Raw genomic sequence first — 26,627 nt, 5'->3', positions numbered from 1 at the left:
CCAAGTGACCAAGTTGTCCCAAAACTGATAGTGTTCACTGATCAAGAAGGAAATGAGGTCAGAAGGTAAAACTTTTTACTTCCTCTCAACATATATTGCAAGTATCACAGAAATGTTAATAACACATGCACACGGGCTGGTTTTCAACATACAGAGAGCCCAAGCAAGAAGACTGAGTACTGAAGATCTACAGCAGTCTAACTGGAAGAACTACTACAGGAAGCTTCCCTCTATCCACGCAGCTCTTTTCTCCCACAGTCCAGGCTCATCACTTCTTCCTATTCCAAGCTGGCTTATCCAGACACAGAAATCCAGTCTGCTCCATATATATTAATACTTGCCTCGCTATGCTTCATGACACATCGCCACAAGCCAAGCCTCACCTCAAATTCTGTACAGGAAGTTCCCGTTGCTGTCGAAAAACTCTCGCCCCCTCTGCACTACTTTGCTGTTGAAGTTACCTGGCTCCTCTGCCTTCAACTCCGCCAGCTTCTGATCACTTGGCAAGACACCACAGCCAGCTCTTCTGGTGCTCTCGGAATCACTGGAGTACTTCTGCAGCTCTTTCTGATGACCTAGGAGTGCAGTAACAGGCACAAAGTTCTCTTCCAGGTTCCAGATTCCTTTATTCCTGCCCTTCCATCTCCTTGGTGTTGCTGTCCTATGAGTGTTTGACTCTATCACTTTCAAAGCTGTGCTGTGATCTGGGTCTTTGGATGAGGCTTTATGCCCTGGTGTAAGCAAAGAGCCTGATGCAGAGTGTCCTGCAGGGAGCAGCTTCGAGGTATTTCCAGAGTCCTGGAGCTGCTGGAGTGAGTGGGTAAGACCAGCTTTCTTAAGGACTTTTTGATCCTGCTTCAGTTTCTGCTTCAGTGTCGGTACAAACCGGCTTTTTAAAACTCTTCGGATCACATCAGTGCTGACATCAAAGCCTTCAGCCAACTTGGGAACTGACCAGGACTCTGCAGATTCCTTATGTAAATACCTATGGGAAGAAGGAGCAGGTTTGCAAGTTGTGAAGAAGTCTCCTAACAGAACGTCTAACTCACAATATCTATGATAAAGAAGAGGGCTTGAGGCCCTGCGTGGTGGCTCATGCCTGTGATCCCAGCACTTTGAGAGGCCGAGACAGGCAGATCACTTGAGGCCAGGAGTTCGAGACCAGACTGGCCAACAAGGTGAAAGCCCATCTCTACTAAAAATACAAAAATTAGCTGGGCATAATGGCTCACACCTGTAATCCCAGCTATTTGGAGGCTGAGGCAAAAGAATCACCTGGGAGGTGGAGGCTGCAGTGAGCTGAGATTGCGCCACCGCATTCCAGCCTAGGCAACAGAGTAAGACTCTGTCTCAAAAAAAACAAAAAAAGAGGTCTTGAAAAGCCACAAATGTAGTCCCTATCTTGTGCTAGCTGGATGGCTGTGTTCTGTTCCTGTGTGTCAAGAGCAACACCTGACCACGGTTGGTCACTTCATTTCACATCAACTCAGCTCCTCTCACTGACATCTAATACCCACATCAGACGCTGGGGATGCCAGAGGACTGACCTGCCCTTTACACAGTTCAGGAGTGGGGACAGACACAATGGATGATATTATGGTAAAGGTTATAGCACAGGGTGCAAAAACAGCACTCCGGAGGGAGACCCAGATATGGGGAATAAGAACACTTCAGCCAGGCCCAGGAACTGTTTCACGATGTCCAAGTAAGAATTGGTCTGTAAGGATGAAAGGAGTAATAAGCTGGCAAAGGGAGGAGAGGAGAGATCCAAAGATATTGGTGAGAGAACGGCTTGTGAAACGCAAAGCAGCATATCACCTTGCTTAACTGACAGCAAGGGTAAGAGGCAGATCACACTTAGGGGTCTGGAGTTTATCCCAAGGCAACAGCAAGCCAAGGAAAAATTTTAAGCAGTGGAATGCCATGGATGAATTTTCATTTTGAAGTTCAACCTTCAGCCTGCCACAGTGGCTCACTCCCAGCACTTGGAGAGGCTGGGGCAGGAGGACTGCTTGAGCCCAGGAGTTAAGAGACCAGCCTGGGAAATGTAGTGAGATCCCATCTCTATTTAAAAAAGAAAAAAAGGAATTCAACCTAGTGGTAGGTTTTCACTGATAAAAGTTTAGGCAGAAAGATTAGTCAAGAGGCTGTTACAGTCAACCAGGCAATCTCAAGTGAGACAGTGGCAATGGAACATAGGAGGAAAGTAAGCTGAGAAATATTTTAGGAAAGTCAAATAGTACACCTTGGTACTAAGGGACAAATATTGGGGGAGGAAGCATCAAGGCCAAGATTCAGGATTTTAGCCTGGGTAATTAGTAGGTTATAAAAAAAAAACAGGAACAGAATGAAGTTTTCAGGGAACAACGATGAATTCTATTTTGTACATACTGAGTTTGAGGAAACTGATTTCCAAAACAGAGCTATCTGGTACACAGTTGAATATATGCGTTTAGAGTTCAGAAAGAAAAATGAACTGGAGATGACAGATTTGGAAGTCATAAGCCAACAGCAGGGGTAAATGAGTGGCTAGCATCAGGCAGGAAAATATGCAGAGTGAGCTAAAATGACAAGGACACAACTCTAAGAAATAACAGTAGTTAAGATACAGGAGGTAGAAGAGGAGCCCAGGAAGGAAACTGAAAAAAGCAGCCCTAGAAACAGAAAAAATAAAAATAAAAAAACAGAAGGGAATGGTACCCTGGAGTCAAGGGAGAAGAGAATGTTAAAAAAGCAGTTCACCAAGGCATATGTATACCTATGTAACAAACCTGCACGTTCTAAACATGTACCCCAGATCTTAAAGTAATATTAAAAAATAAAAATAAAAAAGAAAGGCTGGAGAACATCATCCTCAGCAAACTGACACAAGAACAGAAAATGAAACACCGCATATTCTCACTCACAGGCGGGTGATGAAAAATGAGAACACATGGACACAGGGAGGGGAGTACTAAACACTGGGGTCTATTGGGGGGAAAAGGGGAGGGCCAGTGGGAGGGGGAGGTGGGGAGGGATACCTGGGGAGAAATGCCAAATGTGGGTGAAGGGGAGAAAGGAAGCAAAACACACTGCCATGTGTGTACCTACGCAACTGTCTTGCATGTTCTGCTCATGTACCCCAAAACCTAAAATGCAATAAAAAATTTAAAAAAAAAAAAAAAAAAAAAAAAAAAAAGGCCGGGCATGGTGGCTCACTCCTGTAATCCCAGTACTTTGGGAGGCAAAGGTGGGCAGATACTTGAGGTCAGGAGTTCAAGACCAGCCTGGCCAACATGTGAAACCTCACCTCTACTAAAAATAAAAAAATGAAAAATTAGCTGGGTGTGGTGGCATGCACCTGTAATCCCATCTACTTGGGAGGCTGAGGCATGAGAATCACTTAAACCCAGGAGGCAGAGGTTGCAGTGAGCCGAGATTGTGCCACTGTACTCCAGCCTGGGTGACAGAGCAAGACTGAGGGTCGAATAAAATAAAATAAAATAAAATAAAGAAAATAGGCCAGGTGTGGTGGCTCATGCCTTTAATCCAAGCCCTTTGGGAGGCTGAGGCAGGCGGATCATGAGGTCAGGAGTTTGAGACCAGTCTGACCAACGTAGTGAAACCCGGTCTCTACTGAGAAAGAAAAAATACAAAAATTAGCCATGTGTAGTGGCACACACCTGTAATCCCAACTACTAAGGAGGCTGGAGCAGGGGAATCGCTTGAACCCAGGAGGTGGAGGTGGCAGTGAGCAGAGATTGCCCCACTGCACTCCAGCCTGGGTAACAGTGTGAGGCGAGACAAGATGAGAGGGAGATGAGAGGGAGAGGAGGGGAGGGAAAGAAAGGAAAAAAAGCAGTTTCAGGTGGGCACAGTAGCTCATGCCTGTAATCCCAACACTTTGGGAGGCTGAGGCAGGCAGATGGCTTGAGCTTGGTAGTTGGAGATCAGGTTGGGCAACATGGCATTTACATTTTTTTTTTTTTTCATTTAAAAGGCAGGTTTTTTTTTTTTTGAGATGGAGTTCCGCTCTTGTTACCCAGGCTGGAGTGCAATGGCGCGATCTTGGCTCACTGCAACCTCCGCCTCCTGGGTTCAGGCAATTCTCCTGCCTCAGCGTCCTGAGAAGCTGGGATTACAGACACGTGCCACCGTGCCCAGCTAATTTTTTTTGTATTTTTAGTAGAGACAGGGTTTCACCATGTTGACCTGGATGGTCTCGATCTCTTGACCTCGTGATCCACCCGCCTCGGCCTCCCAGTGCTGGGATTACAGGCTTGAGCCACCGCGCCCAGACTAAAAGGCAGTTTTTACAAGGGCAAATGCTGCTGAATTATTAAGGAGGCTAAAGACTACAAAGAGTCATTTGAACCTAGCACTGAGGGAGTCACTGAGGATTTAAGGAGAGCAGTTTTACTGCAGTGATACAAAGGGTAGGCAACCTGAAAACCAGCTGGGAACAAAAGAATGAGAGGAGCTTCAGGTTGAGGACAAAGGTCCCTGAGTAAGCAGGGAGAAATATGACCTAAAGCATACAGTGGTTTGGTCCCAGACAAGTGAAGGGCTACCATTTCCTCGAGATGAGCGTAGAGTATAAATTTGAGAGTAGCAAGCAAAGAGGAAGACCAGGAAGCTGAAAGTTCTTACTTAAGGGACTGTTTTTTTTTTTTTTTTGAAAGACATTTATTGACCACAAAAAAGGGAGATAAGTAGGAAGGTGAAAGGAGTGAAAAAGCTATTGTTGAAGACAGGGGATACAGGGTGGGCGCCGGTGGCTCATGTCTGTAATCCCAGCACTTTGAGAGGCTGAGGCAGGTGGAAAATGTGAGGTCAGGAGTTCGAGACCAGCCTGGTCAACATGGTGAAACCCCATCTCTACTAAAAACACAAAAATGAGCCAGGTGTGGTGGTGCACATCTGAAATCCCAGCTACTCAAGAGGCTGAGACCCAAGAATCTCTTGAACCCTGGAGGCAGAGGCTGAGGTCCCAGAATCTCTTCAACCTGGGAGGTAGAGGCTGCAGTGAACTGAGATTTCAGCACTGCACGCTGGCCTGGAAGACAGAGTGAGACTATCTCAAACAAAAACAAATTTAAAAAAAAAAGGAGACAGACCTGACCGAGGATCCAGAAGGTGCTACAGGCTCACAAAATCTTATCCAGCTCTACAGAATCCCCTTTTAAATTTCAATTCCAGAGTCATTCTGATGGAAATAAAAAATAATACATAACCTACATAGGGCTACTTAGCAATATTTATCAAAATGCAAATACATCTGTCTTTTGACCTGGCAACCTTACTTCTGGGAATGTATTTAAAAATATTCCTGACAAGTACGTAGAATGATACATATACAAAATTATTCACTGGAGCACTATTAGTGAGCAACAGAAATGGAAATAGCCCAACTAAACGCTCATAACAAAAGACATGTTAAATAATGCATCCTGGCCAGGCGTGGTGGTTCCCACCTCTAATCCCAGCACTTTGGGAGGCCGAGATGGGAACATCACTTAAGGCCAGAAGTTTGAGATCAGCCTGGTCATGATAGTGAAATCCTCATCTCTGTTAAATAGAAAGGAGGAAACCAATGTTTAAATAAAAATTAAATTAAAAACCGCTATCTTATACTGCCTCAAAAAACTATGATAATGCCATCTATAAAAAAGAATTAAGGGCCAGGCGCAGTGACTCACCCAGGGCACGGAGCCTGGCTATTTTTGGTAGAGAAAAACCATTAAAAAAATAGTACAGCTATGCACAATGGCTCATGCCTATAATCCCAACACTTTAGGAGGCCGAGATGGGAAGACTGCTTGAGCCCGGGAATTGGAGACAAGCCTGGGCAACATGATGAGACCGTCTCTACAAAAAATAAAATTAACCAGGCATGGTGGCATGCACCTGTAGACCCAGCTATTTGGGAGGCTGAAGTGGGAGGATAACTTGAGCCCAGGAGACAGAGGTTGCAGTGATCCGTAGGGGTGAAAAAATATCCACAGGACAGTGGGTGGGACAAATAATTCTCAATGCGTATACCATGTTATACTGTTAAGACTGTAAGCCAAGGCCAGGCACGGTGGCTCACGCCTGTAATCCCAGCACTTTGGGAGGCCGAGGCGGGTGGATCACGAGGTCAAGAGATCGAGACCATCCTGGTCAACATGATGAAACCCTGTCTCTACTAAAAGTACAAAAATTAGCTGGGCATGGTGGCGCGTGCCTGTAATCCCAGCTACTGAGGAGGCTGAGGCAGGAGAATTGCCTGAACCCAGGAGGCGGAGGTTGCAGTGAGCCGAGATCGCGCCATTGCACTCCAGCCTGGGTAACAAGAGCGAAACTGTCTCAAAAAAGAGAAAAAAAGAAAAAAAAAAAAAAAAGACAGTAAGCCATTATGTAATGCTTTACCTACTCAGAACAAAAAAACCTTAAAATCCCTTTTAAGCTTCCCTAAATTATGGATCCTCTATTCAGAAAAATGCACCTAACTATGGAAACACCAGCATCCCTGGACCTTGGGAAGGTTATGATCTACCATTCAGGGCTTAAATGTTGTGATGTCTCCGTTACTATTTTTTTTAAATGTCAGCAAAAATGAACCAACCATGGCATAACGTTAAGAACTATTAAATCTTTCCAGTTGCCTAACCAAAAAAAAAAAACCCAAAATAAAAAACAAAAAAAAAAAAAACTATTAAATCCAGGCTGGACACAACCCAGCACTCTGGGAGGCCCAGGTGGGCAGATCACTTGAGGTTAGGAGTTTGAGACCATGGCGAAACCCCGTCTCTTTAAAAAGCAAAACAAAACACTATTAAATCTAGATGATGACAGGTTTATGGAAGTTCGTTATATTACTCTACTTTTCTGATAATAAATTTCAATGACAAAAAGTAAACAAAAATATAAAAGCCAAACCCGTGTTCTGGGATCCTGTATCCTTCACTTCTCATCACAGCAGAAACATAGGAGGTGCACTGAGTCTTACCGGATCTGCTCAATGGCCTCCCACGTCAGGGTTCTGGGCGGAGCACCAGGCGCCTCCATTTGCCTTCGAATTTTCTGGAATCGGATTGCTTTTTTCTGTCGTTTCAGGGTGCTGGGGGAAAGAATCAAGGGCGGAAGCCATGCGTGGAAGCAGAATGGATGTTTGAAGAGCCTCAGGCTAAATCAGGAGCGCCCAGCCCTCTTCTCTAGGATTGCAAGGGCAACCGGGCCATGTTGCCTGCTTAGAGCTGCTCTGTACACCCAAAAGCTAACACCTAGAACACAGTAACTGCCCGCGAGATGCCGAACTTTCTATATTGGTGATGAAATACGTCACTAGTGAAGGGACCAGGGGTTCCAGGGGAGCTGAACACCTGACGCTGCGCCCCTGACAACGGGTAAGAAGGAACAAGGGACGTTGCGCAAGCGGCCACAGGACGCCCAGCGCCGAGGGCGCAGCCTAGGGCGCCGGGGCGCGAGGCCCTGCTTCAAGCTGAGGGCCCGGGGAGAAGCCTGTACCTCTCCACCTCCTGCAGCTCCCGTTCCTCCGGCTCCCAGTCGGTATCGGGGTCGGGCTCTCGGCCGATAGGGCCTGGGCCTGCCACTCCCCCGGTCGCAAACCCACAGCGAGCAACGGCAGCGCGAATGCGGCCGCCCAGCAAGACCCTCAGGGTAACCGCCATGTCGACGCTAACTAGTCTTCAGTAGTCCGCTACGAGACAGCAGCGGAAGTAGAAAGGCAGAACCGGAAGCGAAAGGGGCGGGCCGGAAGCTGAGTGGTAGCAAATATTTCCTGCCTCACTTGGTTTGGGGGAGATCTGGGCCTGTGGCGCTCTTTGGCCCAGCCTTCGTGGCTGTAGCTGCGGAGGGGGCTTCCCTGAAACGCGAGCTCGGAAATGAGGCACAGGACGCGCCTAGAAAACGGCACAAACTTTAATTAAAAAACGGATTCAGTTTCCAAGCGCCGTCTCTCCGCACTAGCGGCTGCCCAGGCCTGCCTGTCTCCGCCACCGCCGCGGGCAGGGCTTCCGGTCAGCGGTCTTCTGACGGCGACAGCCGGTGACTTGGGTACTCGGCTCCTCAGAGAAAGGGGCTCTTTGTCTCCAGGATGGCCTTCAGCCCCGGGCCGCACCTAGGGTTAAGACCCGTCACCTAGCGACAAACCCAGGCTAAGGCTTGATGAGCAGAAATCAGTACGTGGCTGTCCTTGGCGCCTCTTCATCTTCTAGGCTTTCCCGATTTCCAAATAATCTTAGGGTATTGGTGTCTTTGTATTTTGCCTTGTGCAAATGGGGTTCCTGGGCAGGGCTTTTCAAAGTGGAACTTGGTGGCAATCTTTCATTTAGCATAGATTGAATACCCTTTGCCCCTCTGGAAACCTCGGGAGGTTCTCTAGGAGAGGTAGAGTGCTGGGCTTCCCTCCTGCTTTTACCTGAACTGACTGATGTTGAAGAGTGTTCTGGAACGCTGCAGCACCGGTGCAGACGCAGGGCAGAGGGGAACCTTGGCTTCTATGTGTTCAGAGTTTACCACGGAGGGCAAGGTGCATTCAGCCCAGGAGTCAGATGCCACCCTTTCCGGTTGCAGAAGATAGCCCTGCTTTGGGGTTAAAGTGGGTGGCACTGATCCTGCCAGGACTCGGTTTATGGCTTCTAACCTTCTGCTGGCTTGGCCTTCTGCAGCGGAAACATGGATGTCCCTGAGTTGGTACTCACAGAAGAGATTTGCTCACCTCTTTCCCAACTGTAACCCAATGACACAGAAGAAGGGCATCCCATGCGTCCCTCCACTGTCTTTATCACACTGTATTGCCATTGGAATGTCTACTTGTCCATGTTCCTGTTACCTTTGTTGAGTGCCAGGACTCTGTTTTTGCCATTTCTATCACCACAGTCTACTGTACAGAAAGGATTAAACAGGCCTGCTGCGGTGACTCACACCTGTAATCCTAGCACTTTGGGAGGCGGAGGTGGGCAAATCACCTGAGCTCAGGAGTTTAAGACCAGCCTGGGCTACATGGCGAAAATAAAAAATACAAAAGTTAGCCAGGCATGGTGGCATGTGCCTGTAGTCCCAGCTACTCAGGAGGCTAAGGCAGGAGAATTGCTTGAGCCCGTGGGCCGAGGTTGCAGTGAGGTGAGGTCAAGCCATTGTACTCCAGCCTGGGCAACAGAGACCTTGTCTCAAAAAAACAAAAAATAAAGAAGTAAATAAATGGATACCCTAACTTCCCCATTCTGGCCCTAGTGAAAGTGCCATATTATATTTTGGGAGCATCCAAGCTCTATGTTTACTAGTGGCATTTACACAGGTCCAAGTGATGAAAGCTAGTTTTGCATACTTAGGCTAGTGAGCTTGATTCTGGCACTGGAAAAAATAGTGCCTCCCAGCCTTCTTCGTTGACAATGAACAGGGGTTGATGGCTGCTGGCTCTCCTGTCCAGTTGAAGTTCTTGGGCTGCAGATGGCACCAGGGAACATGTGGGTTTGCAGCATTCATGCTTAGCAGTGGCCCTAAGGGATTGATTCATGGGGCAGAACTGGATGCAGGAAATGAAAAGGGCCCCGCTCTGTGACAGCCCCTCTTAGGAGCACCAATAGGACCAGACTCACAGACTTCAGTTATTGACTGCCCAGCCTGTCCTAATGAAATCTAGGCTAGAGGAGAAGAGCAGTCCCTTACCACATGTTTATGTGAGTTTGGATGGAACATTGGAAGAAGGAGGTAACTGAAAAAAATCTATTCTAGGCCATGGCCACTGTTTAACCAGGTACTCCTTTGGGGTTCAACAAAAACAGAAGACCCAACAGGTTTGCCACTAGCCCAGGGAATAGTGAAAGCGGCAGCTGTTTTGTTGGCCCAAGACTGTTTACTTATCTCCCATGAGAGCCAGGGCACTGGCAGTGCTAGGGAGAAAATAGTACAGAAGCCACTGAGGGTGGTGGCCTTGATATTTGTCAGTCATGAGTGTGGGATTATTTTGGGACAGGAATATAGAAAGTAAGTTTCTTGTCAATGAGAAGGTTTGGAGCTGCATTTTTCTGGATGTCACACCTTAAACAAAGGAGCTTGGGAATAGACGCAAAAGGAATCAACAGATCCTCTTCCAAGGGCCGGCCAGCGCACTCTGTTTTCCCAGGTTCCACTGACAGACACCATCACAGAAGCCTCCTTTGGTGAGGCCACAACCATGTGCTGGGACAACAGCCCTTGTTCCCTTTTCCTCTGGGAGGCTTCACGGGGACCCTCACCCGACACTCATGAAGTTTTTTCTGGCCCTGGGGGTCAGGGTACTGCAGGCGGGTGAGCTGCTCTACAATACCCAGGCTTCGGATGAGCACCTCCCTTTGTAGCAGGGCCTTCAACCGCTCCAGCTCTTCCTCTTCCACAATCTCTTGAGGCCTCATGGTGTCCAGCTGTCCCGGCAGCAGCTACAAGGTACATGAGAGATAAATGCAGGATCTCCAAGGATGAGTCCCGAACCGTTGCCCAGGATGGCTGCAGGCCTCCTGCCTGCTCTACCCTTATCACTCCCCCAACCCAGTACAGTTCCTTTTGCTGTCCATCCTCACCTCTTCTTCCAAAGGGCCAGATTCAATTTACTGATTAAAAACTCCCCTCTCTCTCATGCAAAGGGAGGAGAGGACAGCAGAGATTCCCCTCTCTACTTGTCCCACCCCACTTTCCTGCAGAAAGAGAAGAGCCACAAAACCCCTCACACCTGTTTCTCCCAATTATGGTTCCTGTAAACCAAGCATGTGGAAAGGCTCTGGAGCCCTGGCCTGGGCCGGCTCTTCTCCCCAGCGGATTCACTCTGGTTCTGGTCCTTGGCTTTTTGCCTCTTAGTGCCTGAGTTCTCCTGCTGTTCCTGCTTCAGGCGGATCTCCTCCAGTTGCTGCCTGACAAGACACAGCAGCTTCAGACACGAGGGAAGTGGTGTTGGGGAGAAGAGGCGTGAGGAAAAATGGAGATGGGGAAAGAGTAGGAAATTACAATCTGTTCTTTGGACTGATGGGAGAGCAATGAGGGGGAAGACAGGAAACCTCCTAAACTGAAAAGAGCCACTAAGAGTCGGATAGGATTATAGCTCCATTCCTCCTTCTTCAAGTGTCTGGCTTCCCTGCTGAGGAGCAATGCTGCTGCAGGACTTGTCCCCACCTAGGTGTGCAGAGGAGAATGTCAGTCATACTACCTGGCACACTCCTCTCTGGCCTTGGAAGCAGCAGTCTCCTGGAAGAGGGAGCCATTGTGCTTGAAGAAGCAGGCATACTTCTCCGTGTTAGGCCCAGGGTAGATGCGCCGGTATTTTCCCAGGTGGGAATCCTCATATTGTTCCTGGTCCAGCATTGCCCCTTGGGATGGCTCAGTTTTTTCTTTCCTGTGGAAAGCAAGCTCAGTGAATCAGAGGAGGGCTATGAGGATGTTCAGTAAGGAAAGGAAGACTGGCTGAGCTTTGGAGACCCTCCTGCTGGCTTCTTGACCTCGCGGGCCCCTGCCTAAGTAGGGAAAACTGCCAGACCCAACTTTGGCCAGCCCCACATGCGTGCAGCCATGAAAATAGGTTTGACTTCCAGAAATCTGATTTTCTTTTATTTTTTGAGACAGTCTTGTTCTGTTGCCCAGGCTGGAGTGCAGTGGCACAATCTTGGCTCCCTGTAACCTCTGCCTCCCAGATTTAAGTAATTCTCCTATCTCCTGATGTAAATGAAAAGCTTACATTAAAACATGTTACTTTTACAATCAGAAACCTAAAAGACTATAGCATAGTGCTAGCTTATAAGTAGATCCCTCTCCACTACTCGTAAAGAAAATTACGAGGAGTGATGAAAATCAGGCCAAGTACGGTAGCTCATGCTTGTAATCCCAGCATTTTGGGAGACCAAGGTGGGTGGATCACTTGAGGTCAGGAGTTTGAAACCAGCCTGGCCAACATGATGAAACCCTGTCTCTACTAAAAATATAAAAATGAGTCAGGTATGGTAGTGCATGCCTGTAAACCCAGCTACTTGGGAGGCTGAGGCAGGAGAATTGCTTAAACCTGGGAGGCAGAGGTGGCAGTGAGCCGAGGTCATGCCATTGTACTCCAGCCTGGGCAACAAGAGGGAAACTCTGTCTCAGAAAAAAAAAATTATCTGGGCGTGGTGGCATGTGCCGGTAGTCCCAGCTACCTGGGAGGCGGAGGCAGGAGAATTGTCTTGAACCCAGAAGGTAGAGGTTGCAGTGAGCCAAGATCGTGGCACTGTCCAGCCTGGACGACAGAGTGAGACTCGTCTCAAAAAAAGAGAAAACAAAAAATATACGTTCATTACAGAAAATTTAGAAGAGCAGAAAGAAGAAAAAGCCTCCCATAATTTTATTATGCAATTAGCATGTTGATTATGAGCACGGATCTAGGACAGGAGGACCTCCTGACTTTGAATCCTGGCTCTGCCACTCACTAGCTTGTGCTTGCTTGCTTTTTTTTTTTGAGACATTGTCTCACTCTGTCCCCAGGCTGGAATGCAGTGGCACAATCTCAGCTCACTGAAACCTCCACCTACTGGGTTCAAGCAGTTCTCCTGCCTTAGCCTCCGGAGTAGTAGCTGGGACTACAGATGTGCACCACCACACCCAGCTAATTTTTTTTTTTTATGGAGTCCCGCTCTGTTGCCCGGGCTGGAGGTTGGGCGACAGACAGTCCCGCTCTGTCGCCCAGGAGCCTGGTCTTGAACTCCTGACCTCAGGTGATCTGCCTGCCTCAGCCTCCCAAAGTGCTGGGATTACAGGCATGAGCCACTGCACCCAGCTGCTTGCTTTCTTGTTTTTTTTTTAAATAAAAATGAAATCATAGGTGTCTCCAAGCCAGCACACCCTTTGTTAATTGTTTTGTTGCTATATTTTAAAGTTATTTAGCTTTTGTTACAGGTTAAAAGATTCTAAGTTTTTCCAAGACTGGGATCCCCACCAAAAAAAAAAAAAATGAAATCATACAAGAATATTTTTATTTTTTAATTTAATTTTTTTTTTTTTGAAACAAGATCTCACTCTGCCACCCAGGCTGGAGTAATGCTATCTTAGCTCACTGTAACCTTGGCCTCCCAGGTTCAAGCCATCTTCCCACTTCAGCCTCCCGAGTAGCTGGGAACACAGGTGTGCACCATGACACCTGGCTAATTTTTGTATTTTTTGTAGTGACAGGGTTTTGCCATGTTGGCCAGGCTAGTCTCAAACTCCTGACCTCAAGTGATCCACCTCCCAAAGTGCTGGGATTACAGGCGTTAGCCACTGCACCTGGCCACCACAATATTTTTAAGTGGCTGCCTAGTACTCTAGCGTACAATTGTATTTTGTTTATTTAGTCAAAGTACTGTTCAAGCATTTTTGCTTATTAAAAGACACATTTTGGTCTGGCCTAGTGGCTCATGTCTATAATCCCAGCACTTTGGGAGGCCAAGGCAGGTGGATCACCTGGTCAGAAGTTTGAGACCAGCCTGGCAAACATAGCGAAACCCCGTCTCTACTAAAAATACAACAATTGGCTGGGAGCGGTGGCTTGTAATCCTAGCACTTTGAGATGCCTGAGGCAGGTGGATCACAAGCTTGGCCAATATGGTGAAATCCCATCTTTACTAAAAATACAAAAATTGGCCAGGCGTGGTGGCATGTGCCTGTAGTCCCAGCTACTCAGGAGGCTGAGGCAGAAGAATTGCTTGAACCCAGGAGGTGGAGGTTGCACTGAGCTGAGATCGCACCACTGCAACTCCAGCCTGGGCAGCAGAGTGAGACTCTGTCTCAAAAATAAAATAAAACAATTAGCTGGGTATGGTGGTGCATGCCTGTAATCCCAGCTACTTGGGAGACTGAGGCAGGAGAATCACTTGAACCCGGGAGACGGAGGTTGCAGTGAGCTGAGTGAGACTCCATCTCAAAAAATAAAAAAAGACACATTTTATGACCCTCAGGTACACAGTCCAGTCTTGTGGGAACAGCCAGTGTATTTACAATCCTACTTCACTCCCATTCATCATGCAGACATCTGAGTCCTTACGGTGGGCCAGGCCCTGCAGCTCTCATGGGAAATCAAACACACACTGCCCCCACTATTGGAATGCAAGTGGGGAGGAGCACTGTGATCACAGTAATAAGCAGACATCTACTCAAACTCATTTGTATGTATCATTAACAATTTACAGTTTTAGTATCAGTAACCAATCTCCATGTTTGTAACTCATTTTACAAAGAAAACAACAATGGGTGACCGACACAGATGTAAACAATTCTCTATTACTGAATGACAGCTGTTTTCTGTGTTCCTTCATTACAAAGTTTCTCAGGAAATGGTTTCTAAAGGAGCTTTGTTAGAAAAACAAACCAGCGAATCAAACCACAGAAAGCTCCTTATGTGCTAATTTGAGAATGGCTCTAAAATACACTGCAAAGCAGGGTGCAGACAGTGTGAAAGTTATGCCTGTCTCGTGGGCGGGGGGAAAATATTTGGTATAAATACATATATCTATTAAATGCATACCCTCTACACATGATAGTGGGAATGTTGTTGGCTCCAGGGAGGAAAACTGAATAGCTAGAGAAGGGAAGGAGAAGATTATCCTCTGCATTTTTAACATTTTGAACATATCTGTGATATATGATATTTTGTTTGTTTTTGTTTTGAGACAGTCTTGCTGTGTTACCCAGGCTGGAGTGCAGTGGCATGATCTCGGCTCACTGCAACCTCCGCCTCCTGAGTTAAAGTGACTCTCATGCCTCAGCCTCCTTAGTAGCTGGGACTACAGGTGCTCACCACCATGCCTGGCTGATTTTTTTTTTGGTATTCTTAGTAGAGACGGGGTTTCACCATGTTGGCCAGGCTGGTCTCAAACTCCTGACCTCAAGTGATCCACCTGACTCAGCCTCCCAAATTGCTGGGATTACAGGCCTGAGCCACTGCTTCCGGTTTTGATTTTTTTTTTTTTTGAGACAGGGTCTCTCATTCTTTTGCCCAGGCTGGAGTGCAGTGATGCAAACATGGCTTACTGCAGCCTTTATGTTCTGGGCTCAAATAACCCTCCCACCTCAGCCTACTGAGTAGCAGGGAATACAAGCATGCCACCATGCCCAGCTAATTTTTTATTTTTTAATTATTATTATTTTCTTTCTTTTTTGTTTTTTAGAGACAGGGTCTCACATATTGCCCAGTCTGACCTTGAACTCCTGAGCTCAAACAATCCTCTTACCTCCGCCTCCCAAAGTGCTGGGATTACAAGGCATGAGCCACCAAGCCTGGCCCTATGATTTTTTAATGCAAATATGAGTGTATTATCTATGCAAAAAATTGTTTTTAATAGCCAGTCAGGCCCAGGCCACATTCTCCCTCTAAAGAAGGCCTTTTACTCTCAGGAAGTAATCATGAAGAACTAAACACATGCCAGGCGCCTAGCACACCTAGATTCTCGTGGCTGTTGGTGGCACTGGAAAAGCCGCTCCTTGACTCGCTGCTTCTCTTCCTCCATCACCTTCCTTTTGTCACAGGCCCGGAGGTTGACAAGGGTCATAGCATCGCTGAGAAGTGCGTCCTTTACCTCTTGATCAAGGCGTGAGTCCGTGGTAAAGCTTGGAGAGTGGTTTACCTGCCAGAAGGAGTCATTATACTCTCCTTTCCTCCACTTCCTGAGCAAGTGGTGGCTGCCTGCAGGCATAACTAGAGGGTCTAAGATATTCCTCTCACATGGGCTCAGCCAGAGGGGCTGGATGCTTTCAAGGCCACAAAACTCTGCCATAGCCATCCCTCCAAGTCACAGACCCATGAGAGCAAATCGGCCTGCCTGCCTCTGTGGACAGTGTGTCCCTAAAGGCTTACATTAGGGCACTGGGGATCCAAAACCTGCATTCCTATGGTAGAAGCCAGAAACCACCAAGATTTGACTCAGCAGGTCAAAAAGGTAGAGATCTTATGGCTTCTGAAGATTCCCACCCACCCCAGGGCTTCTGCATCTCCCATTCTGTGTCTCACCACCTGAGTATACCCCTGCCCAGGTGTCCTATTCAAGGAGGCCTCTGGACATTGGTTTTGCAAAGCCTAAGAGATAATCCTCACCTCTAGCAGCCAAGGCTTCAACTTGTGGTCCAGCAAGATGTCAAAACCAAGGATCTCAAAACAGGCACATGTACCTCCACTCAGATACTGGGGAAAACAGGTTCGGTAATTGTGGCGAAGAACAGGATGGGCCGAGATGATGGTTTTGATGATGATGTCCTCAATGTCCCCCCACAGCTCTCCAGGGTTGTAGCTGTGCTCTTGCAGCCAGATGTTGAGTGTTGACAGCTTCCTGCGAGGCCCAGTGCTCAGAGGAAGGCCAATTTCTAGGCCACTGGGGCCAACCTGTAGGCAGGAGGCTCCCTCAAACTAACCCTAAATGCACACCCTGGCTCTGAAGGGCTGCTAGCAATTGGGACTAGTATCAGGGTGGGGTTGGGGCTGCATTTAGTGCTGCTCCAAAGTGCAGGTGCAGGACAGGGTCTATAAAGGCTGAGTTTCCCTGGGCAATTAGCCTCCCAAGAGCCAACTTGGTTTCATGGGCTACTGGGACTATGGGGCTAAGGGGCGGAGAAGCAGGAGAAAATAGGAGGGATTACCTCTTACTGCTCACAGTGCCATCCCGGACAAAATTCTCATTGTGTTTGTTGATAGCATAGTTGGTCAGGTGCATGCAGACATTGTCCTGTGGAGAGAGAGGCCTTGTGGTCTCAGACTGTCTGCATGTGACCATCCTCTCCAGCCCTTCATTGCCTTGTTACTCCCTACTCCTCCCCAGGATCTCTCATCTGTCTCTCTCCACCAGAGATAGGGTTAGCTCTTCTGGAAGATTGTGGGCAAGAGGGCGAGCTGGACTCCTCTGAGCGCTGACCTTTTCTCAGTCACCACCCACCAAATGCTCGCCTCCCAGCCAGATGCCGCAGCTCTCTCTGGCTTCATTCCTTGTTCACCGGTGACAGTCACAAACCTCTCTACCGTGTTTCTCTCTCTATATATATATATATATTTTTTTTTAGAGATGGGCTCTTGCTATGTTGCCCAGGCTGGAGTGCAGTGGCTATTCATAGGCACGATCCCACTACTGATCAGCATGGGAGTTTTGACCTGCTCTGTCCCCGATCTGGGCTGGTTCACCCCTCCTTAGGCAACCACTCCCGGGAGGTCACCATATTGATGCCCAACTTAGTGCGGACACCTGATTGGCACAGCGCACTGCAGCCCCGATCTCCTGGACTCAGGCGATCCTCCAGCCTCAGCCTCCCGAGTAGCTGGGACTACAGGCACGCGCCGCCACACCCGGCTCTACCGTGTTTCTCTAGAGAATCTCAGCACTCACGGCAGTGGAAGGGAAGAGTGCTTCCCGGCCCCCTTACCAGGTTGTTATGGCTGGGCTTCACATAGGGTGTGGTGGCAAAACGGGCCAGGCCTTCCTCATACACGAAGATCCGGAGAGGGTCACAGGATGTGATCAGGACGTAGGTTCGCATATCGAACTTAAAGCCATCAATGAGGAAGGGCTGGGAGCACGCAAATCCATGAGGGAATAACAACACTTTTCGAGTGCCTACTATGTGCTTCATATACACAGCTCGTTGAATTTCCAAAACAACCAAGTAAAACATTAACTGTTATTACTCCCACCTAATAAATGATAAGAGACCGGGTGCAGTGGCTCACACCTGTAATCTCAGCACTTTGGGAGGCTGAGGCTAGTGGATCACGAGGTCAGGAGTTTAAGACCAGCCTGGCCAAGATGGTGAAACCACATCCCTACTAAAAATACAAAAATTAGGCCGGGCATGGTGGCTCACACCTGTAATCCCAGCACTTTGGGAGGCTGAGGCAGGTGGATCACAAGGTCAAGAGATCGAGACTATCCTGGTCAAAATTGTGATACCCCATCTCTACTAAAAATACAAAAAATTAGCTGGGCATGGTGGCGGGTGCCTGTAATCCCAGCTACTCAGGAGGCTGAGGCAGGAGAATTGCCTGAACCCAGGAGGCAGAGGTTGTAGTGAGCCGAGATGGCGCCATTGCACTCCAGCCTGGGCAACAAGAACGAAACTCCGTCTCAAAAAAAAAAAAAAAAAAAAAAACAAAAATTAGCTGGGTGTGGTGGTGGGGCACCTGCAATCCCAGCTACTCAGGAGGCTGGCGCAGGAGAATCACTTGAACCTGGAAGGCTGAGGTTGCAGTGAGCCGAGATTGACTCCATCTCAAAAAAGTAAATAAATAAATAAATAAATGAGGAGACAGAAGCACAGAAAGGGTAAGAAACTTGCCCAGGTCACATATCTGGGAAGTAGAAAACTGAGATTCAACCCCAGGCAGGCTGGTTCTGAACCATTGCTGGATACTGCCTCCGGGAAAATGGGTCTAGTGGGAGGGGTAGAAGCTTAAAACCAGCTTCCTCTCTGGCTTCCGGAGAGATGAGGCAGCCCAGTGCTGGGGGTTGGGGGAGGCTGATGGTCCTGAGGCATCCTTCACCTTGGAGATGTATTGCTGGCAGATCATATGCTCTCCTGGCTTGATCTCCCGGGGATTTTGGGTGATGAAGATGCCACGTCCCTGACAGCCACTGCCTGGCTTGCAGATATACGTGCGGGCTTTTCGCTGACGACTGTAGGTCTGGAAGTCCCCATAGCTGTGTGCAGAGAGGGCCTGGTCAAAAGGTTTCTGTGCATCATGGCTGGCCCGGGGCCCCATGGAGCTCTTCCTGCTATCTAGTACATGCTCTTTGTGGAGCACTCAGTCTCAGACCCTCTTTTCTTTGGCCATTTTTCCACTTCCATCCCTCTGAACATTCCTAGGTCACAAGGCCAGAGTCTGGAGGGAACTCTGAGAGTATCCCTTTTCCTCCCCGTGGTATCTCAGTATGGGAAGCAGCCCACTCACTCTGCGGGGAGGCACCAGGTGCGGGGGAAGATGTTGTACTCAGAGGGGTAGAGTTTGTGCATGCGGTTGAGGTTCCGAGCCAGCAGATCTTTACGACAGATTTCTGTCATGCCAGGGAAGTGGTTGATTTTCTGAAACACAGCCAGTTAGTTATACTAGCCCCAGAGTAAGTGAAAGTTCCTAGAGGAGGATTGGGAAGGTGAAGGGAGAAGCACAGTGGAGGTAAGCACTGCACCAAGAACCCCAAGGCCAGGCTGGGCACAGTGGCTCATGCCTATAATCCCAGCACTTTGGGAGGCCGAGGCAGGTGGATCACGAGGTCAAGAGATGGAGACCATCCTGGTCAACGAGGTGAAACCCCGTCTCTACTAAAAATACAAAAATCAGCTGGGCATGGTGGTGTGCGCCTATAGTCCTAGCTACTCGGGAGGCTGAGGCAGGAGAATTGCTTGAACCCAGGAGGCGGAGGTTGCGGTGAGCCGAGATTGTGCCATTGCACTACAGTCTGGGTAACAAGAGCGAAACTCCGTCTCCCCCGCCCCCCCCAAAAAAAGGACCCCAAGGCAAAAATAGGAAGATTCCCTAAGGTAGGTGAGCAACCCCTCCGTGGCCTGTACCCGACACACACGCCCACACCAAGCTCAGCAAATGAGGGGCAGCAAGGAGGGATGTACCAGCCAAGACTGTGGGCCTTCCAGCCACCTTCCAACATCCCTCAGCCCACCAGGCCTAGTTCTAAACCATTAGCTGCTGCTCCATACCACAAAGCGGGCAATGAGACCAAAGCACTTCCCAAAAGACACAAACGAGAAAAGGAAACTAAGAACCAGCCTCAAGGAATGTGGTACCGTGGTGCCATGGCACCCAGAGAGGGTGTGGCATCGCCCTGGTGCCTGCCAGAAACTCCTGGCTGCTCTGTCCTGTTGGATAGGAGGCAGCATCTGAGATGCCACCAAGCAAAGAGCACATAATGAGATAGGATGTGCCCACCAGACATTTCCTTCAGGTAATCCAGAGACAAAAGAGGAGAATCCTTCCACTGGAAAAGAATACCCTGGGGGTGGTCTTTCCCATCTGCACAGGGGGACAGTCACAAAGAGTAGGTTAAGTGCTCACTTTTTTTTTTTTGAGATGGAGTTTCGTTCTTGTTGCCCAGGCTGGAGTGCAGTGGCACAATCTTGGCTCACTGCAACCTCTGCCTCCTAGGTTCAAGCGATTCTCCTGTCTCAACATCCTGAGTAGCTGGGATTACAGGCATGCACCACCATGCCTGGATAATTTTGTATTTTTAGTAGAGATGGGGTTTCTCCATGTTGGTCAGGCTGGTCTTGAACTCCCGATCTCAGGTGAACCACCTGCCTTGGCCTTCCAAAATGCTGGGATTACAGGCTTGAGCCACCACGCCCAGTCTGCTAAGTGCTTTCTTAGATACCCTCCCTAACACTGAGACTACTGGCTTTCCCAATCACTGGCTGCACTCACTGTATGAACTGAGTACTTCTGACCCTCCATGTCCTAACCAAGGGATATTTGCTGCTCAGGGCTGTTCTTGAGGATTTAATGCGGTAATAATATGAAAGCACTTAACACAGGGTCTGTTGTACAGACCCTGTACTCCCTTCTAATTTTTGTATGGTCAGGCTGGGCATGGTAGCTCACACCTGTAATCCCAGCAGTTTGGGAGGCTGAGGCGAGTGGATCACCTGAGGTCAGGAGTTTGAGACCAGCCTGGCCAATATGGAGAAACCCTGTCTCTACTAAAAATACAAAAGTAGCTGGGTATGCTGGCACGTGTCTGTAATCCCAGCTACTTAGGAGGCTGAGGCAGGAGAATTGCTTGAACCTGGATCCCGAGGTCTCCTAATGGATGTGGAATGCTGAGCTAAGTTGCTGAGAAGGCTGGATCATTCACCTGGCCCCGCTGGTAGCTCTGAAGTATTCTCCCTAAGATAGGCTTCCCCACCCAGGAGAGGGCCAGTTACCTACAGATGCCATCAAGCAAAGTGCAAATAATGGGACAGGATGTGCCCACCAGACACTTCCTTTGGGTAATTCCAGAGACCTAAGAGATCTTTCCATGGCAAAAGAAGACCCTGGTTGGGGGGGGGGTCTTTCCTGTCTGCACAGGGGGGCAGCCACAAAGAGAAGCAGTCTTGGGTATCTGGGCAAGGAGATGGGAATAGTCATTCTGGGACGATAGTCCTGTAGGCTCTTAGGCCAGGAGACTGGTACCTGAAACCTCTTCATTTTCATGACTTGGTCCAGCGAGACAGCGCAGTCTGTCCAGTACACAGTCCATTCTTCCTCCTCCCCCACCTCCTTCAGGCCACACATGTGGGCTGCCCGACGCACTGCAGAGACAGGGAGATCAGTGGTGCCAGCACGTACAGCAGCAGCAAGCCCTGGAGCTGTGGAGCTGGATCAGCTAAGGCACACACCTGACCCGAGGGCAGGCTGAAGATGGAGGTAGTTCTCGCCTCAGCTCTGACTTCGGTGACCACATGGCAATTTCAAGTTCTTGGGGGCTGTCAGGGCCCTTCGAAAATATCTGGCAGAGAAAACTAGAGCCTGGTTCTTTCATTTTTGGTTTGTTTTTGAGACACAGTCTCACTCTTGTTGCCCAGGCAAAAGTGCAATGGTGTGGTCTCAGCTCACTGCAACCTCTGCCTCCCGGGTTCTAGCAATTCTCGTGACTCAGCCTCCTGAGTAGCTGGGATTACAAGGGGGCACCACCACGACTGGCTAATTTTTGTACCTTTAGTAGAGATGGGGTTTCACCATGTTGGCCAGGCTGGATCTTGAAATCCTGATCTCAGGAGATTCACCCGCCTTGGCCTCCCAAAGCGCCAGGATGACAGGCGTGGGCCACTGTGCCCGGCTGCTCCTGTCAGTCTTCTTTCTCACTTAGGGCTGTTTATGGCTTGGAGAGCTGCCTATAGGTAGGGGATCACACTGGCACTTCACACTCCACATTTGGGATGGCCCCTTACACAGATGACAGATGGACTATTAGGGGAAGGACAGGCCATTTTTTTTTTTTCTTAATTGCTGAAGCCCCTTCAGACTGTCCTTGAAAAAACTGTTTTGGCTGGGTGTGGTGGCTCAGACCTGTAATCCCAGCACTTTGGGAGGCCGTGGTGGGTGGATCACCTGAGGTCAGGAGTTCAAGACCAGCCTGGCCATCATGGTGAAACCCCAACTTAAAAAAAAAAAAAAAAGAAGGCCAAGCTGCTGCCACCACGCAGTCGGTCACAGCGAGACGCAAGCGAGCCAGGCGGAGGGCTGCGGCGGCGATGCAGCGACAGCGGCGCTCTCCGCCGCCAGCCTTGGGCAGCGGGGGAGGGGGCGGTGCTGGGCGTTGGGGCTTGGCCGTGGCGGTTTTGGCGGCCGCGGCCACGCGCAGCACCTAGGAGGAGGAGAGGCTTGAGCGGGAGCACTTCTGGAAGATCATTAATGCCTTCCGCTACTAAGGCACCAGTATGCACGTGAGTGAACCGAACAGAAAGACAATTTCAATCACTTCCAGCTAACCAACAGAAACTACTTCCTCAGTTTCTTCTTCATCAATGCATCCGGAAATGCACTGATCATAATCAAGAAATACTACTGACCATTGTGAATGATTGCATACATATGTTTGAAAATAAAGAATATGGAGAAGATGTATGTGAATTAAAAACAAAAAAAGAAAAGAAAAGAAAAAAAAAACTGTTTTAACCTTGTTTCATCTCTGGTAAATTAATCTGCCAAAGGGGATGGCATGGTGGCTCATGCCTGTTAGCCAAGGGCATTGAGAGGCCAAAGTGGGAGGAACGCTGGAACCCTGGAGTTCAAGACCAGTGTCAGGCAACATAGCCAGACTGTCTCTACAAAAAAAATCTTAGAATTAGCTGGGCAGGCTGGGCGTGGTAGCTCATGCCTGTAATCCCAGCACTTTGGGAGGCCGAGGCAGGTGGATCACCTGAGGTCAGGAGTTCAAGACCAGCCTGGCCAACACGGAGAAACTGTCTCTACTAAAAATATAGAATTAGCTGGATGTGGTGGCACCTGCCTGTAATCCCAGCTACTAAGGAGGATGAGGCAGGAGAATCGCTTGAACCTGGGAGGTGAAGGTTGCAGTGAGCTGAGACCACCTCATTACACTCCAGCCTGGGCAACAAGAGTAAAACTTCATCTCAAGGAAAACAAAATAGGAATTAGCTGGGCATAGTGGTGCAGGCCTGTAGTCCCAGCTACTGGGAGGCTGAGGTAGGATGATGGTTTGAGCTTAGGGGTTCAAGGCTGCAGTAAGCTATGGTCACAATACTGCACTCCAGCCTGGATGACAAAGCAACATTCTGTCTCAAAAATAAATGAATAAAATCTGGGAAGGGTAGGGCAGTGGCGCTTGGACATTTTCTTTTCTTGTTTGCTAACTGTAGAGATACCCTCCCTAACACTGAGACTACCTGGAACAGCAATGTCTCAGCTGCCAGCATCTGAGGCAGAGGACACCTAGGAAGTTCAGTGCAGGTTCTAGGCAAGCCTGCCAGGCCCCAGGGGCTGGAAGCCTGCTTGGAGGTCCGTTCCAGAGGAAGAACAGCAGCTGCAGGTGCCCTCTTAGACACCAGTGTGAGCGATGGGCCGGGTGCTTACCGCTCTCATACTTGCAGTTGGTCAGGTTGATGGTCAGGGATCTGGAATGCAGGAATAGCATAAATCAGGCAGGGTGGGAAGGAAGGACAGACATGCAACAAATTCACACCCCAGTTACTCTTCTCTAGACGCCACTTGAAGTAAAGACCAGGATGATAGCAACAGGCTGGGATTCCAAAATGAGTCAGCCTCAGTGGTTCTGAATTTTGTTTTTGTTGTATCAAAGGATTAATGATGCTCCAGCCTTTCCTGTCCTCTTTTACAGGCTAAAGGGAAGACCTTAGATCCCAGCTCCCCCACATGCTGAAGGGAGGCCAGTGGGTGACTCCCTGGAGCTGGGCAGGGAGGGGATCCAGGAAATGGTTACCTGCGTTTCCGCCTTCTTGTCCTCCTCCCAGCTTCTAAGTTGCCTGTGTCAATTGGGGCTATGACTTTCTTCGGAATTTTTGTGGCTATAATGGGTAAGGGAACCCCATTTTTGAAGGTCTTATAGTCAGCTTTTAAGAGAGGCTGCTGTGAAGAGGTAGAGGGGATGGTAGCTTCCTCTTTCACACACTTCTCACATTCCTTTTCCTCAACATAGTGTTCCTCTGATTCGGTGGTCCTACAGGTACTGGGCTCCATCCTCTCAGATTCTGAGGAGGGTGGGGAATGAAGTGTATATCAGACCTCCCTCAGGCCCTGGAAGGTCATTCCACCGGTGGAATGAACTTCCTGCTGTTACAAGGGAATGTTGCTGTCCCTTCAGGACACAACAGTCTCACTGTGGAATGCGATGTATCCAGGTAGGTGAGGTGCGTGGGGGTGGAAGATGCCAGTGTTGTGGATTCCTTGATGATAAGCCCCAATCATCCAGGATCACACTGGGTCATACAACGCACAGGGGTGCTTTCAGGAGCTGGACACAGTTGGTACTGGCCATGAACATAGCTCTTTTGTTCCTGATTGGGAAGGAGGATGGCTGGGAGCGCTGGGGGCACCATCGCTTTAAAATACAGCTGAAGGTGGGGCACAGTAGTTCATGCCTATAATCTCAGCATGTTGGGAGGCCGAGAAGGGTGAATCACTTGAAGTCAGGAGTTCGAGACCAGGCTGACCAACATGGTGAAACCCCATCTCTACTGAAAATACAAAAATTAACCGGGCGTGGTAGTAATGCTGCCTGTAGTCCCAGCTACTCTATTCGGGAGGCAGAGGCAGGAGAATCACATGAACCTGGGAGATGGAGGTTGCAATGAGCCTAGAGCACACCACTGCACACCAGCCTGGGTGACAGAGGGAGACTCTGTCTCAACAAATAAATAAAATATAATACAGATGAAGACCAAAGGCCCCCTAGGCTGACCAGGACTCAATTTTCCGCACTTGTACACACCGGCCAGGCACCGATGGCTTAGACCCCTTGGGCTGTGACGGCGGAGACTGCCCACTCGTGGTTCGGGGGAGAGCGGAGGGGCTGCTGGGTCCTCCCCTAGCGGCCTGGAGCTGGACTCAGCTGAGGGCTCATGTCCCTCTTCTCCTGGCTCCAGTTCTCCCTGGGCGTTTCTGGGCGTCCGGAACCGCCTCCTCGTTTCACAGGACTGGCTGTCCCCACGATCGCGAGGGGGAACCCGCTCCCCCGCAGGGGTTCACTCCTAGCTCCAAGATCCAGGCTGCCTTGGCGGCAGGGGCAACAGCTACTTAACCCCGCCGCGGTTTCGCAACCGCCGCGGGCGGCATAGACACTAGGGCCGCACTCACTGGAGAGCGTTCTGGGGGCGGGGCCTTCCTGCAGACGCACCTACTTGGAGGGGGCCAATAGCGTTTACCCTTTGGGGCTGGCCGGCCTCGAGGCCAGATTCCTCCAGTGCATCAAGGGGCTTGCAGGCTTCCTGCTGAGCTGGTTCTCACTGCACTCCCATCTTTTCCTAAGCCCCGGGCCAAAGAATTTGGTCAAGCATATATTCAGGACAAATAGCTATTTGCCGTTCCTCAATTCTTTTTTTTTTTTTCTGAGACGGGGGTCTTGCTGCGTCGCCCAGGCTGGACTGCAGTGGAATACGCCATCATAGCTCACTGCAGCCTGGACCTCCTGAGCTCAGCAATCCTCCTGCCTCAACCTCCCCAGTAGCTGTGACTACAGGAGTGCGCCACCACGCCAGGCTCAATTCTTCAGTAACTCAAAGTTTAGCTAGCACAGTCTATGCATTCAAGAGTGACACCCGTGGAAAAGCAACGTGCCTTTTTTTTTGAGATGGAGTTTCGCTCTTGTTACCCAGGCTAGAGTGCAATGGCGCAATCTCGGCTCACCGCAACCTCCGCCTTCTGGGTTCAGGCAATTCTCCTGCCTCAGCCAACTGAGTAGCTGGGATTACAGGCACGCACCACCGTGCCCAGCTAATTTTTTGTATTTTTAGTAGAAACGGGGTTTCACCATGTTGACCAGGATGGTCTCAATCTCTTGACCTCGTGGTACACCCACCTTGGCCTCCCAAAGTGCTGGGATTACAGGCGTGAGCCACCGCGCCCAGCCTTTTTTTTTTTTTTTTTTTTTTTGAGACAGTCTTGCTTGGTCACCAGGTTGGAATGCAGTGTTGGATCTTGGCTGGCCAGGATGCAACCTCCACATCCCACATTCAAGCAATTCTCTGCCTCAGCCTCCCGAGTAGCTGGGATTACAGGCACCCGCCACCACACCCAGCTAATTTTTGTATTTTTAGTAGAGACAGGGTTTCACCATCTTGGCCAGGCCAGTCTTGAACTCTTGACTTCATGATCCACCTGCCTCAGCCTCTCAAAGTGCTGGTATTACAGGCGTGAGCCACCGTGCCCGGCTGGCCATGTCCCTTTAAAGGCTTTCCCTCTGGTGGACTGAGACGGCATCATTAACTAAGGAATAACAAAACCGCCCAATCACAGTGCCCCTTTCTGTCACTTGCTCTTCCTGACCTCCACCCAACTCAGCTCAACTTGTCACCCTAAGATTATAATGTGTGGCTAAATCTAGACAACACTTAAACTTTTTCCATCCTTTTAAAAAGACATGGATGTTTTCTTTTCTTTTTTTTTTTTGTGAGACAGGGTCTTGCTTTGTAGCCCCCGCTGGAGTGCAGTGGTGTGATAACAGCTCACTGCA

The 26,627-nt window shown here is 49.2% G+C and overlaps 2 protein-coding genes across 11 annotated transcripts; both read right to left on the bottom strand.

Annotated features, from left to right (window-relative positions):
- Positions 1–53: 53 nt before the first annotated feature.
- Positions 54–7,680, bottom strand: NGRN (neugrin, neurite outgrowth associated). The gene is made up of 3 exons (XM_002749107.6): positions 7,489–7,680; positions 6,971–7,081; positions 54–985 (listed from the first exon to the last, which is right to left on the bottom strand). Exons 1-3 carry the CDS (start codon positions 7,650–7,652, stop codon positions 385–387), a joined length of 876 nt encoding a protein of 291 aa, XP_002749153.1. The 5' UTR covers positions 7,653–7,680; the 3' UTR covers positions 54–384.
- Positions 7,681–7,886: 206 nt separating this feature from the next.
- Positions 7,887–25,253, bottom strand: TTLL13 (tubulin tyrosine ligase like 13). 10 transcript variants are annotated; one of them, XM_054257249.2, is made up of 15 exons: positions 24,888–25,018; positions 23,880–24,147; positions 23,513–23,553; positions 21,110–21,228; positions 18,878–19,008; positions 18,470–18,626; positions 17,356–17,499; positions 16,582–16,667; positions 16,043–16,274; positions 15,391–15,575; positions 11,162–11,347; positions 10,691–10,868; positions 10,221–10,400; positions 8,402–8,645; positions 7,887–8,101 (listed from the first exon to the last, which is right to left on the bottom strand). In XM_054257249.2, the coding sequence occupies exons 2-14, from the start codon at positions 24,134–24,136 to the stop codon at positions 8,622–8,624; spliced, it is 1,920 nt and encodes a 639-aa protein (XP_054113224.1). In that variant the 5' UTR covers positions 24,137–24,147; positions 24,888–25,018; the 3' UTR covers positions 7,887–8,101; positions 8,402–8,621. The 10 variants fall into 10 exon arrangements, with proteins under 10 accessions (XP_054113224.1, XP_054113223.1, XP_078182924.1 ...); XM_054257248.2 differs by lacking the exons at positions 7,887–8,101; positions 8,402–8,645 and having other exon boundaries at positions 9,819–10,400; positions 24,888–25,253; XM_078326798.1 differs by lacking the exons at positions 7,887–8,101; positions 8,402–8,645; positions 23,880–24,147 and adding an exon at positions 21,316–21,425 and having other exon boundaries at positions 9,819–10,400; positions 24,888–25,026.
- Between the last annotated feature and the right edge of the window lie 1,374 nt (positions 25,254–26,627).

This window comes from Callithrix jacchus, chromosome 6, assembly GCF_049354715.1.
Source record: "Callithrix jacchus isolate 240 chromosome 6, calJac240_pri, whole genome shotgun sequence".
Taxonomy (NCBI): Eukaryota; Metazoa; Chordata; class Mammalia; order Primates; family Cebidae; genus Callithrix; species Callithrix jacchus.
Note: the sequence above shows the minus strand (reverse complement) of the source record. Positions and strands in the feature narration are given on the sequence as shown.